General features: G+C 36.8%; 1 protein-coding gene across 1 annotated transcript in view; it reads right to left on the reverse strand.

Annotated features, from left to right (window-relative positions):
• Positions 1–573: 573 nt before the first annotated feature.
• LOC147690227 (exocyst complex component 3-like) overlaps positions 574–14490 on the reverse strand; it is a 378556-nt gene continuing 364639 nt past the window's right edge. The window contains exon 11 of the mRNA XM_086936655.1: positions 574–2826. Coding sequence (XP_086792781.1) covers positions 2655–2826 — 172 coding nt within the window. The 3' untranslated portion in view covers positions 574–2654. The remainder of the gene's footprint in view (positions 2827–14490) is intronic.

Genomic DNA, 14490 nt, shown 5'->3' on the forward strand with positions numbered 1-14490 from the left:
TGTTTATATATATATATATATATATATATATATATATATATGTTAGAAATAATATTTTTACATGACATTTATTATTTTTATATTTTAAGCTTTTTTACATTATTTTAACTATATTTTCCTTAATTGTGTTTAATATTTAATTACTTTTATATTAGTTTTAATATATTTTAAAAAAATCGATATTTTAGTTACCTATATTTTTAACAACGATATTTTGGTACTTAGCTGTTTGTAGATAGGTATTCAATATTATGTCCCTTGATATTTTTGCTTCAATATTCTGGACACTCGATATTGTGTCCCTCGATATTTAGTCACTGACCCACTTTGCAAATGTAAAATAGTCTCTCATGCTTCTCATGGAAAGCATTTCTTAGAAGGTGAAGGATACACACAAATACCCAAGAGAAAGACAGTGAGACTAAAATACTCCACTGGGTGTATCCAAGGTGTGATTGACAATGTCTCCAGCCAATAATAAAAGGGGGTTCACACAAGGATGTCAGTAGTTTGAGGTGGGGCTAAAGCCCACTGATTGTGTAGTAAACAGACAAAATTAGCTTTGACAATGTTAAGATTAGGCAATCCAGCTATTTATTTTTAGGACAATTACAGGACATTTTATATGGCGGTAAAGGATCATGACTTCAAAGCTAACGCTAAGTCACTGCATGTTAGGGTAGCGAAATGGTCTTCATCTCAACTGACTAGTCCTACACATGTACACGGAGAGGCTTAGCAGATACATGTTTAGGCCTTAAATTTATGTTTTTTAAGTCAAAATTGTTCCTCTAATATGATCCACATGTAAGTACAGTTTTCTGAGAATGCCCTGCCTACCAATCAATGTGCTGCTTAAAGGTATATTTAATTAGATTTTTTACCTAAGATTTAATTTATGATTTACTGTTTACCGAGAAATTGGAATCAAACGTTTCTCAAACACTCATTGCTCAGCAATTGCTTTCATTTTACTCTTCTTCCTTCAGATTTTCTTAACTCCACGTTCATCATGATTCTCCAGTCATGAATTGTGCACTCCAACAACCTTGTAATATAACTCTGTTCCTTCATAAGCTATTATTAAAAGAGCTCTGGTGTAAGATGCACTCAAAGCAAAAAAAAACGCAGGCATTCTCACTTGAGTGAATGATTAACGGCAGAGGGCTAGCAAGGCAGCTCTCTCTCTGCACTCAAATGTGGGGCCAAACATGGCTTGGAAATGCTTTGAAAGCTTCAGCCAGTTATGCTGAGTGGAGAGTGTCAAAAATAGAGGCTAGCGGGTGAAAAAGGTGGGAGAAAGGTGTTTCTATGGCAGATGGTGTCGCCACACTGGGGTGATAGATGTTTCTGGGGTTAAAGAAGTCCCACAGGACAACCATCTTCTGACGTGCTCAATAGTGGCGGCTCTGCTGAACTGGCACTCTAGTACATTTCCATTTCATAATAGCTTGCTGGTGTAGCTGTCACACAATAACATGGGAATATATCATGTTGGTTTGGTAAACACCGTTTACTTCACATACCCAAAAAACGCATGCCATAACAACGCGGTCATTACAACCACTGCGTTGTTATTTCGCATATTGTTACAACACAAGTCAAAACAACAACATGCTTTAGGGGACAGAAGGTATTGGATTTAAAATTCAACACCTTCCCTAGTGTGCTCACAGACTGGAGTTGGAATAGTAAATTATACTATTCCAACATCCAGCGCCCCCTAACGCAAGTCGAGGTTTCGACTTGCGTTGTAACGGTATGCGAAATAAAAAAATGGTCATTGTAACGACAGCGTTGTTATGCAAAAAAAAGCCTCTATTCTGCTGGTTTCAGTGTGTACTCATTCCACAAAGCGCTTAAATCAGACACTTACTGGAGTAGCCCCCCCCCCCAAGAACTCAGGTGGCTGATTTGAAAGCACCATGGTGAATGTTGCATGTTCTGACATGCCCCCAGCTTTCCCCTAAACAAAGCCTATGGGCTAATGTGTCAAATATGACCCATCCTACCAAAGTCCTAACCAAAAAATAGAATTAAACGTTCAAAATTGGCTTCCTAAATGGTTAGGGAATAGCGCGGTATGTTCTCTGGTGTCAGATAAGATTAGTAGTAGATAATCAGGTTTTGGGCTCAGTTCACGTGTCCAAGGGAGCAGTAAGTGGCGCTTAGGCCTTTGATGTCAACATTTTACTAATCTTTCATATCCTTAATGTTTATTATTAAACATATGTCAAAATATCTGCACGGGTCCATTACATCTTTACAGATTATAGTTTTTTACCTGCCTCATGACTTACCTATAGCTGTGCCTGTCTCAACTGTTTAGCTGTATGTAAAACAGCATCTCTTATCGGGTTTCGAATTGTGTGCATACAACATTCTCCATAGAAGGTTTCACCAGACTGGACCACAATTATTATCCCTATTGTGTCAGATGTTGCAACTGACCTAACCAGAGCATTTGGCACGGGCAACTGTTCTGAGAGAATATAGGCTGTGGGAATACCCCAGCACTATTGAGGGTGTCTCTGTCAGAGCAGCAGCATACGAGACACAAAGGGTCTCTTTGAAGATCAAAATCTTCTCCTTCCATTATTTGTTCAAACAATTGCAAAATGTACAGGATTCTAGGGTTCGTATAATGTGGCAAACTAGCAGCAGCAAAGACCAAGCTTTTGTCTCCCCAGTGTGATATCATCAAAAAAGAGAAAAGTTGCTTCGTCAGTGGATGGACTCCCGTTCTGTAACAGTTGCAAGATGGCTTTTCTTTCTTTTCGCTTGACAGATCCTTTGAGATCCATGATGGCATGGAGGTGTTCATCCCTTAAAAAAGAAAACAGAGTTAATAGACACCACAGGTAAAGTATGGACATTTATAACACATAATAGACAAACCTAGATATTACAAGAAAGCATGGTAAAGCCAAAAAGACAATCGAAACAATTTAAGTAGCAAGCATTGAGAAAGGCAATATAACTCGCCTATGACAGCTGGGTGCAAATCTTTTGGCTTTGCCAATGCTCTTTATTTTTAATGTGCGCCATGTGTGAGAATGTATAGTGGCCATCTTGCATTCTGAAACAGCTGCATTTTGACCATCTCATCTTGATATCGTTTCCCTTTTTTAAAGTTTTCTGAGACATTCGTGGAGGCCGTCTTGGAATACTTTTCTATTGCTTTAAGAAAAAACATTCCAAGATAGCTGCTATGCGTCTATATGCATGGTGGCCTTCTTAGGAATTTTTTCTTAATGCAAAAACATTCCAAAAAGGCTGCTATGTATGCACAAGCATGGTTGCCTTTCTTTAAATGTGTTTAAAATTATAGAGAGAATGCCACCTGAAGATAAAGAGGTGAATGTAGCAAGCTGAAACTGTGATGTATCAATAGACAATACATTTGTGCACATAGGTATACTAATAGCTACGGCATATAAAGAAAACGGAATATGTCACCTAGTATGTCAGGGGTGTCCAGAGCTGGTCCATTGGCGTAATCCATGCCAGATTCTCAGGATATCATTTTTATTATTTTAAACACAAAATACAGAACTGTAACTAATGTGAGCAGTCAATGGCTGCACTAAATGTCTAGCAACGGCCAATGTTAGACAATCTTGTTGCAAACATTTCAAATCAAATTGATCCCAGTAATGAGTAATTGATCATTTTTTTAAGCACAAAACTGGAAATGGGGAGATACATAAAGGTATCATTTATTTTAGGCAGTAGATGTTCATAATATACTCGCAAGTCCCTTGAGAATTATAGTTTAAAGACGGTGTAGTCTTGGATGGGAAAAGGGTAATTAGAATTTTTAGGACCTCTTGTTAACTCTAATTTAGGTGGTTAGTTGGTGCTCGTATATAGGGTTGCTTGTTTTATATACTACAGTTGTATAGCATTCCAATTTCCCAACGACATTATTGTAAGATTAAGAGTGGTTTATATTTTTGTAGTCAAATACTTTCATTTTCTCTCAATTCTATGAGATTCTGGGCTAAGCTAGAGAATGATTAGCTGGCCATTGAAAAGTCTGTGACTAGATTTCATTGTTTGCAGGTGGTAGCAACACCTCAGTTGTAGGTTGTAGCAACACCCTTTATTTTAGAAATATGATCCGTTCAGAAGAGGTGAAAATTGTTTTCAACTCATTCAAAACAATAGCATAGAGGATTGACCATTCAGTGGGGAAACTGAGCAATCAACTGAACCTTCTCTATGTGTATGTGGAGCATAGAAATATGTTTAAAGCCCAGTGTGAGGGACATACCACTAATAAGCTGTGAGGGGCCATTGTACTTGCTGGAGTTCACACACAAATCAAATTGTCTGGATCAGTGGTTCTTAACCTGTGGTCAGAGGACCCATGGGGGTCCTTAAAGTCTACTCTGGGCTTATGCGACTGCTACGAAAATTAAATAATGTTATTAGATTAAGTTATATAAATAAAGAAGCAAAATGTACAACTGACTATTTTAAAAAGTTCTGTACACATGAAGGAATTTGAAAGTGGAGACTAAAATTTATGTTAGTACCCTCAGATTGATGTGTGGGAGCAGTGCAAGTACATAAACAGAATATAGTATGGATGATGAGTGGCTTCAATAGTGCTCTAACTTTCCCATTAAAACTAAAAATTAGATTTTTTTTATGTTTGTTTGAGAATTAAATACAATATTTTATTTGTGTATTTATTTGATTAATGCTTGTTTCTATATTCTTATGAATTGTTTTGAAATCATCGAAAACGTTTAGGCCAGGGTACCTGACTTTCAGTTATGACTCAGTGGGGGTTCCCCGATTCCAAAAATTACTCAGTGAATGTCCACAGGTTCCAGTAATGATTAAGTGGGGTCCACAGAAATCTAGAGGTTAAGAACCACTCGTCTGGATGATGAAATTGGATAACATTATTGAAAGTAACACAGTCATCTAGGATTAGAAAAGTAGATAAGAGTTAAGATATGGTATAAAGGAAGTGGGGTGGCCCAGAATCCATAACCCCAAAAGATAAGTAGAAATTAATAGAATACAGTTAGGTTTATGCCAGAGACCAAAGACACTGCATACTGGCTGGCAAGTGTTTATGTGACCGAGGATTAATAAAATGTTGTTAAGAAGGGATGACACTTCTTAACAACATTTCTTGTTCATGCATGTGGCTATATGTCAGAATTTTAATTGCAGAAATATTACACTGCAAGAATATCATAGCAAAAACAACCAACACTTCAGGGAGATATGTATACAGTGGTAAGTATAGATTTACTATTCTTAATTTCCTATCTAAGTACCTTGAACCTATATATATTATCAAGGTACATATATTTGCAGTTCGATATAGTAAACATGTACTTACCTATACATAGTTAAAGTAACCCTGCTGATATCTTGGTCATTCAAATGTGTGCTATAATATTGTGGGGGAAAACTTGATATTACGGTATCATATCGACTTGGATGTATGTCAGCATATTGACTACAGCTATATCATGCTAAAACAATATAATAGCAGAAATATTCACAACCAAAGTATTGTGAAAATATGTTTATATTGGTAAGTATAGATTTATTTCACAGTAATGTATCTATGTCAAAGGACATATATTTAGAGTTAAGTGTAGGAAATCTATGCTTACTTTTGCATCCCTATCGTGTCGCTATTCTCGTCGACAATATTTTTGTAGCACAATTTTTAAAACACAATATTTCGTTAGAACTCAGATGCAGGTCCTGGTGACACGAGAAGTGAAATGGTTGTTGCATGTGGGGATTTCTGCTGTGATGTATGAATCACTTTGTAAGGACTCCCCCTCCACCACTGCTAGTTGCTCCCTTTTTGAACTAGCAAAAGTCCATATTTCCCTCTCAACTAGCCTCACATAGTTTCAGGGAGGGAACCAATTGGGTCATCTGGGGCCGGGTTTAATAAAATATCAAGGGGGAAATCATTTGCAAATTTTTACAATCTAGCACAATTAGAATCATTCTACATATTGCAAGGTTATTTCCTTTTGGAGCATCAGAAATCAGTAGACAAAATACAAGCATTGATAACTGCAGCCACAAAACAGAATTGTTATGCTGAATAAAATGGAGTAAAAATCCAGCCCCTGCAATTTGTAGTTGTAATCTGAGCTCTAGCAACACCAACTGCCTGACCTCAGTTGTAGCCCACTAAAGTATTCCTTAAAAGTGTCTAGCATTACGGTTACAGGGAGGGCAAGATATTTTGGTTACATGTGGTTGGTGATATATTTGGTTGTGCTGCCATTACGTCTGGCATGGGCACTCTAGGATTCTAGGCTGAGGGAATGTGACCCTAGGGACATACAGCCTTAATTTTTGTGATTGGCTACAAGAGTCCTAGAAGCAATGTAGACAGGCCACCCAAGGGGAAATCTAAAAATACTTTTACCTTATCTTACAAGTAGTTGTTTGCTATACAGTGACCCATAACATATGGTTGTGGCTGATTAATGTAACATCAGGTATAACATTGGTCTTGATCCAAGTGTGCCATTATTTTTCTGCTTATTGTGTGAACGCGTACGTTGCATCAGCAGGGTACTGTCTCCATACACTAGTGATTTCTTCACATTCTACCACAAGAGTAGATGAAACAGAAATGTCAAACATAAGGTAGAATTAGTTCTAGTTTGATGGAAGTTTGCTGATCAATACTTAAATTTCAATCACGAGTGCCCGCAAGGAACTGAGGTATTTACCCCACCAGAAAATACTGAAACCTCATGGTGAGTTATTTAACAGGCCAAGTAGCAACCATCTATCCAGAGTTCAAACTTGGAAATGGTACATAACATGCATGCAGTGAGTTCTGAATGTCCCCAATTTTACTGGGCATTTTCCCACAGTAAATGTGACCAGGTATGATCTGTATAATTTGACCAGGTGAAAGTTAAGTGTTGAGGTAATTACTGGATGCAGTAAACTCTGCATTACTTGGAATTGTAGTCCCACTGCAAACATGGGTTTGGGTGGGGATTGACATTTTATGGCCAACTTGTATTCAGTCCTTAATGCTAATTGTTTTTCTTTTAAACATTTGAAAGGGCATTGAAGTCCTGACTTGTATTCATTATTGAGTACATTTTTGCACACTTGTTGGTTGCTTCACTTTTATTTTATGATGTACTCCAAAGGACCCAGCATGCGGGGAGCCTGACCTCAATACTCTCTCTGCTTATCATGTGTGGGAGTTCTTTACTCTTTTTAGCTTTACAATTTTTTAGAAACTGAACCAAACTTATGTTTTACTCCATTTTGAAATGATGTGGCAGCTAACAACATGATCATTATTTTTCTTGTTGTTCCTCGGCTCTAAATAAGGAATTGTAAGCTTTGCACTGAGGGTTCCCAGAGGCTTCTCGCCATGCTGTACCTAACCAAGGACATCACATCTGTGTCAGACTATCGTTTATACAATGTGATGATTATTGTGTTTTTAAAAAAAATTATAGCAACTGTATTCAATGCAATAGTATTATGAGAGAATCTTCAAATGTATTCTGTAGTAAAATGTTCCTTCTTGCTTGTTCCTCATTGGTGCATATCCTGAAAACCATGTACCTGTGTAGTAATTTATGAAATCCTTTGTCTAAAATCCTACACCAGGATGTAGCTTTCCTCTGTAACTAAGAGCCTCACTTGCCTCTTTAGTAAGATGAATATATACTGTGTCTTTCATTGACCTTTACAACGTTCTTTGTACTTATAATCTGTATTCTTTACTGCCAACCATTCTAATAAAATATTTAATGTATTTTGCTTAATAATTCTTCATATAAATTCTTTACAATTCTGACCCTCATCTGTAATTCTTACTGAGAATATCACAGTTGATAGTATTGATTTGAGATCACAAGTAATATAGACAGATCCACTCGGGGAGCACCAACGTCCATATAGGGACTAAACTGCTCCCAGTCGTTGGCGTGCACTCAGTAAGGTTATGAAAAACTGGTTGCGCACCAACAATGTTAATTTATTTGCAGACAAATAGTTTGTGTTGTCACTGTATTCAGTGCACTGCTGTGTGTTGCCTATAATTATATAATTACAAAAATATTTTTGTTAACAAAACAAATAGGTGCAATGTTGTTGGGAGCCATGTGAGACAATTATTAAACTGGAAATCTCAGTCACTCTGCTTCCTGGTAGGCTCAAATCAATGGATTATATGTTTCAAAAAGTGGTATCATTCTTTCCAAAATTGCATTACAAGAGTTTAATTAATTCAAGATCATTTTAAGTATTTACCTCAAAAAAGTCCTATTGTCATTGGCAAATTCAGAGAAGTATAATTTCCACAACATAGTACAGTATTCCACTTTTAATGGTGACAGAGTAGTCTGAGGGATGGTATCTTTTAAGCGGTATTGACTCCTAAAAATCTAGGCTACATACATATAGTAGCAGGTATACTGACAACAATAATAGAAAGAGAAGGTAAGTATCGATGGGTAAGTCTAGGAATTCTAGGTTTACCACACTTAACTTCACATATATGTACCTTGACAATATATATATATATATATATATATATATATATATATATATATATATATATATATATATATATATATATATACATATATATATATATATATATATATATTCAACACTCCTCCGTTTTCACGAAAGTAATGGGCGCACTCCCTTTAAGTTCCACAAGTTAATTTATTGCAATCCTTCAGCCATGATAACAGACTCGATCTACGCGTTTCGGTGCTGCAAGCACCTTGCTCACGATCACTTGCACAAGTTTTTTCACATCATTTAAAGCGACCTTAGTGTTTGATGTTACATCACATCCTGTTGTGGTTCGCTAGGCATTCTGGTATTTGTGTTTTTTTTGTATTTTATTTAAAAAAAAAAAAAGGGGGGGGGTTTCTAAGTGAAATTAAACCATTTAACAAGAGAATTTAATCAAACTTTTGGCCTCAACCTTATATTTACAATGTTGTTGGCTGACATTTATAATTATGCATCATTATTATTTTTTTGTCAATTATTTTTGCCAACTATTTATGCTCTTACAATCCCTCCAGTGGGATTAGTTCACTGTTTGTGACACATAAGATAGTGATTGACATTTAATTTTCATGTCCACATTTGTCCTTTTCAATCCCTCAAGTGGGATTAGTCAACTGATGAGGCTAACTTCTTTGAACATCCAAACTTGTTATAGGATGGTTTTCGAATTCAGCAATTCACTCATATTGTCCCTACAGTTGTCCATATTACAGATGAATATATAACTCTTCTGATTGGTTCAGGCCATGAGGGCTTAAAGTTCTAAAGTTTAGGATGTGGCGTGACTCCTTTTGTCTAAGAATTTTTTCGCGATCTCCACCACGTGTATTTTTTGGGATAGTTTCTATTCCAAAGAATTTTAGTTTGAGCCAATCTCCATTGTGCTTTAGCTCCATATGCTTTGCCACTGCGTTGGCTCTGTCTTTATGCACTGTGGCTCTCACATGTTCCATTATTCTTTTTTTTAGCTCTCCTTTTGTACTGCCCACGTACATGAGGGGGCATGGACATTCTATCCCGTAGACTGTAAATTCAGTTTTACATGAGATTAGTTGTCGTATCTGCCATGTTTTGTTGTTACGTAATGGTATTTCTTTGGTTTGTTTGGCAATTTGGCACATTTTGCAACAATAGCATTTCACAAAACCAGTGGTTTTGAGCCAGTCTTTCCTTTTGTTTGGTTTGCAGTGACTGTGAATCAACTGATCCTTTAAGTTTGGTGCTCTCCTGTATGTTACCACTGGGTGTTGTCCCACTAGTTTGCCTAAAGTGTCATCCAGATGTAGGATTTTCCAATTTTTTCTCATGATTTGAACCAGTTTCTTGCTGTTTTCTGAGTAATCAGTGATAAGTCTAATAGGTTCTTGATCACTTTTGTCTTTGTTTGATCGTTTTAGACATTCCTGTCTGGGTTTTTCGTTGGCTCTGTTCCAACATTTTTCTATGTTCCCTTGGTTATATTTGCGGTCTTTGAATCTTCTTTTTGTTGTGGCGCTGTGTTTCTGCCATGTCTGTGAGTGCCTGTTTACACTGAGTGTATCTAAGGTTATATTAGAGTCTGAAGATGTAATATCACATAAATGATATCATCAGTGATGTAATCAGTAATGTCAAATGAGATGTCAGTGATGTCATCAGTGATGTCATTTGAGATGTCATCAGTGATGTCATCAGTGATGTCATTTGAGATGTCATCAGTGATGTCATCAGTGATGTCACTGACCATGTCATGAATGATGTAATATGTGACATCATTAGCAGTGGATTGCGGGTCCGCGATATATAGTTAGTGCAACTAACTATATATGGAATTTCAATGGTTTTGTGCAAATAAAATAAGGTTTTTTAAATGCTAATCCCTAACTATATATGGTCTATAACCTATGGTTTTTTCAGTGAATTTTCAAGGTTTTGTAAATGCAAATTCCTAACTATATATGGTCTATAACCTATGGTTTTTTCTGTGAATATATATATATATATATATATACATATATATATATATATATATATATATATATATATATATATATATATATATATATATATATATATATATATATATATATATATATATATATATATATATATATATCCAAAAGTAACCTTCTCGAAGAAAAGGCAGAGGCCAGCAGTGGGAGACACCATGGAGGAAATTTATTTAAGAAACATCTTAACGAGCGAATGCATTTCGGCATCTAACCTTCATCAGCGCCCTCGATGTTTTCAGCAACAGTCAAACAATGGCTACAGCCTCACTTTCAGTGTCCTGCTTCGCTCGGATTGGATCAATATCCGCCCGCCCCTTGTAGTAGTACAGCACACCTGTGGCACTCCTCGAAGCCTTGAGGAACTGCAAATCCCAGCCTCCCATGTCCGGAGCCAGGTAAGAAGTGCAGGGGAATTTGCCGAAGTAAATGTTCGTGTTTTCAGGGTTAAGTGAAACGCTGCCAAGGAATGTTTCGTGTGACCTGCGGATTTTTCCTCGGGTCCCCCGAACACGAATATATATATTACCTACTGGCGGTCGCCAGTAGGTATATATAGTTAGGACCTAGTTACATAGGAAATTCCGAACATTCTATTGGGAATAACTTTGACGCCGATTGAGGGATCTGCCTGTAATTTTCCTTAAATTTGCTGCGCTGCGTTCCGCTCCTTCCCTGGAAGTTTCGGGGGGATTCGTCAAGCCGGGGCCGAGAAAAAAGGGGGATCCCAAAACATGTTTTCCCCATGTTAATTTCTATAGGGACATTCTGACAAGACTACAGCTCGAATGGCTGAACGGAATTACACCAGATTTGGCAAAATGGTAGGGACTGGTAAGCAGCAATATCTTTTGTATGTTTGGTGTAAATCCCTCCAGTAGTTTCTGAGAAAATTGAATGTGAAATTGAGTCCAATGCAATTTTTCATAGGACCTTTAGACACAGCTACAGCCCGAACGGCTGAATGGAATTACTGCAAACTTGGCAAAATGGTAGAGCCTGGTATGCAGAAGTGCCTTTTGTATATTTGGTGAAAATCCCTTCAGTAATTGTTGAGAAAATCAACTTTTTTCAAATTATATATCTATAGGCGGGACACGGTGCGCGCATGGGCTTGCACCGTCCTTGCACTGTCCTTGCACGTGCGCGGACCTTAGCGTGCGCGCGCGGAATTCTGATTGGCTGTTGGACGTCTGTCAACATTCCAGTCAGTAGAAATGAGGAAGTGTTGTCCGCCATCTTGTTTTTGTGGCAGATAATAGTGGTTGTAAACAAAAGTGTAATAGTTGACAAGGAGGCAGGGTAGAGATTCCTGAGCCCTCTAGGTTTTGTCATGGGGTCTGTAAAGGACCCCGAAGGTTGAAAAAAATAAAAAATTAAAAAAAATTAAATCGTGTGGTCCCCGCACCGTGCGCGGACTTCGGCTCAAAAAGACAAAAAAGAAAAACATTAAAATAACAAGTTTCAGTGTTTAGATGTTGGTTGAGTGCAACATTGAGTGATGACTCTTTCACCTTTGGGTTTAGGTAGGTGTTTTGTGGATAGTTAGTATGGTAATTGGTAGAGAGCATCCGGGGTAGGTTGAAGATTATGTGAGTTTGAAAGTGTTGATAATTTGAACCAACTAAAATGTTACTTTGATTTTGATTTTTTGTGTAATAAAATTTATTTGATTGGCTGGGTATCTGAATATGTATGAGAAATGAGAGGGAAACACAGCCATTTTGAGATTTTAGTGTTTGAGGTATACTTCTGAGGTGTGAGATTGAGACAGAATTTACTGTTCAACAGTTTTCTAGAAGGTGAGTTGTTAATTTGTAAGGAGAACTCTGTTGTTCACTTTAAGTTAATAGGAAAAATGTTTTCTGTTACTTATTTAATGTTTTTCTGTTATACTTCTGGATTGAGTAGGGCAACATCAGATGCAGTGCTTTATATTTCTAATTATTGCTTGATACTATACACTGTCCAGGGAAACACGGACATTTTGTGACTATAGTGTCTGAGGTAGTTTTGTGAGGAAAATTTGGTGTTCAATATCTGGTGTGAGATTTACACAGTAGTGACCCTTCTAATAGAATTTAATAGTTTTTCTCTGCCCTATCTCATTCTTCCCCTGCACCATGTCACTGTCTTTCTCTTTCTTTTAATAGTCCACTAACATTAATAATGGCTGAAAATGAAGAGTCATTTGACATCGTTATAGAAATTTTTGTGACTGTTATTGAGGATGTTCCTGAAGGAGAGCTTTATGATGGAGGAGATGGCATGGACGATTTCTATAATTAATCTTTGGATTCAGATTTAATGGAAGCTTTGGAGTTCATTGAGTTTGAGGATTCTTTTTGGGAGATTTTTAATATTGACATTGCTGATGATGCAATCTTAGACGAGCATTTAAATTTCCAAAATTTCCAACAATAAATTTAAATGTAGTAAATAAATATTGTATGAGAATTTATACTTATCAAAATGTAATTTATGAGGTAGTAGCAAACTGATAATTTTTGGTGTTACATAGTAAGTTTACTCATAAATATTTCCCTTCTCCCCAAAAATTTTCTTAAATGTGTATTTGACATCTCTTTTTCATGTCCTGCATCCTTTCTCTCACTGTCTGTCTCTGATGCACAAGATTGCAACATAAGTAAGTTTAAAGAACAGCAAGTGTGTCTCACCAGAGCAGGAAATCATGCAGTAAGCACTGTTTCTCCTTCTTTTAATAGTACACTAACATAAAATGATGAATGAAAATGAGAAGCCTACCAACATCTTCTTTGAAATAACAGCAATGTTTATTGAGGCAACTTATTCTGTGGTTTATAATGATCCTATAGATGAAACAAATCATGAAAAACATGAAGGAGATACCATGGCAGATTTGTTTGATGAAACACTAGATATGGAATTAATGGAATGTGTAGACATTGTTGAGTTTGACGAATCATTTTCAGACACTTTGACGGATGAAATTCCTGATGAAGAAATGCTACAAGTTCTTTTAGATTTTGAAAATTCTGATAAATAAATTTTAATTTAGTAAAGAAAAATTGTTTTGAAAATTATACTTATTTAAATGTAATTTATGAGGTAGTAGCAAAGTGATACAATTTTGTGTTCTTCATGTCCTGCATCCTTTCTCTCACTGACTGTCTCTGATGCACTAGTTTACAACATAAGTAAGTATATAGAACAGCAAGTGTGTTTCACCAGAGTAGGAACTCATGACCCCCTACGCCAATTCTGGCCACACATTGAGAAAGGAAGGAATCATGTGAACAAATCTGTTTCTGCTTTCCTGAAAGACTACAGTATGGATTCAATATACCACAATAACTTGAATTACAACATACAAGGTATCTACAGAGGAGACGATGTCCATTTCCATTTAGTTTTATTTTTAAAAAAAAATTCCAATTGGTCCGCGCACCGTGAGTGCTCGGTGCATGCACTGTGAGTGCTCGGTAAATGCACGGTGCACGAGCCCTATTACCGCCATTTTGTGGTTTCAGAAGAGAGTGAAAAATATAACTTAAAAACGTGGGAAGGGGGTAGGGTAGAGTTTCCCTGACCCCTTAGGCCTTCTCAGGGGGTCCTTCAAGGACTCCTAAGGTTAAAAATGATGTTTAATTTTTAAAAAATAACAGAAAACACGATAGGTCCACGCACAGGGAGTGCTCGTGAGTGCTCGGTGCGCGGACCTCAGTAAAAATTAATGTAAAAAAATAAAGTTAAAAATCATATTTGAGTGTTTACATGTTAGTTGGCTCTAAAAAGAGCCGTTGTGCTCATTGTGTTTTTATTTGGTACCTACAAGTAAGTACCAATGCAGAGTCTGATGTTACAGAGAAAGACTCTGTTTCCTTCATCAGTGAAATGTACACCATCTGTCCTATAGATGCCTTGCATGTTGTAACGCAAGTTGTTGTGGTATATACAA

This window comes from Lissotriton vulgaris, chromosome 9, assembly GCF_964263255.1.
Source record: "Lissotriton vulgaris chromosome 9, aLisVul1.2, whole genome shotgun sequence".
In the NCBI taxonomy this organism is placed as follows: domain Eukaryota; kingdom Metazoa; phylum Chordata; class Amphibia; order Caudata; family Salamandridae; genus Lissotriton; species Lissotriton vulgaris.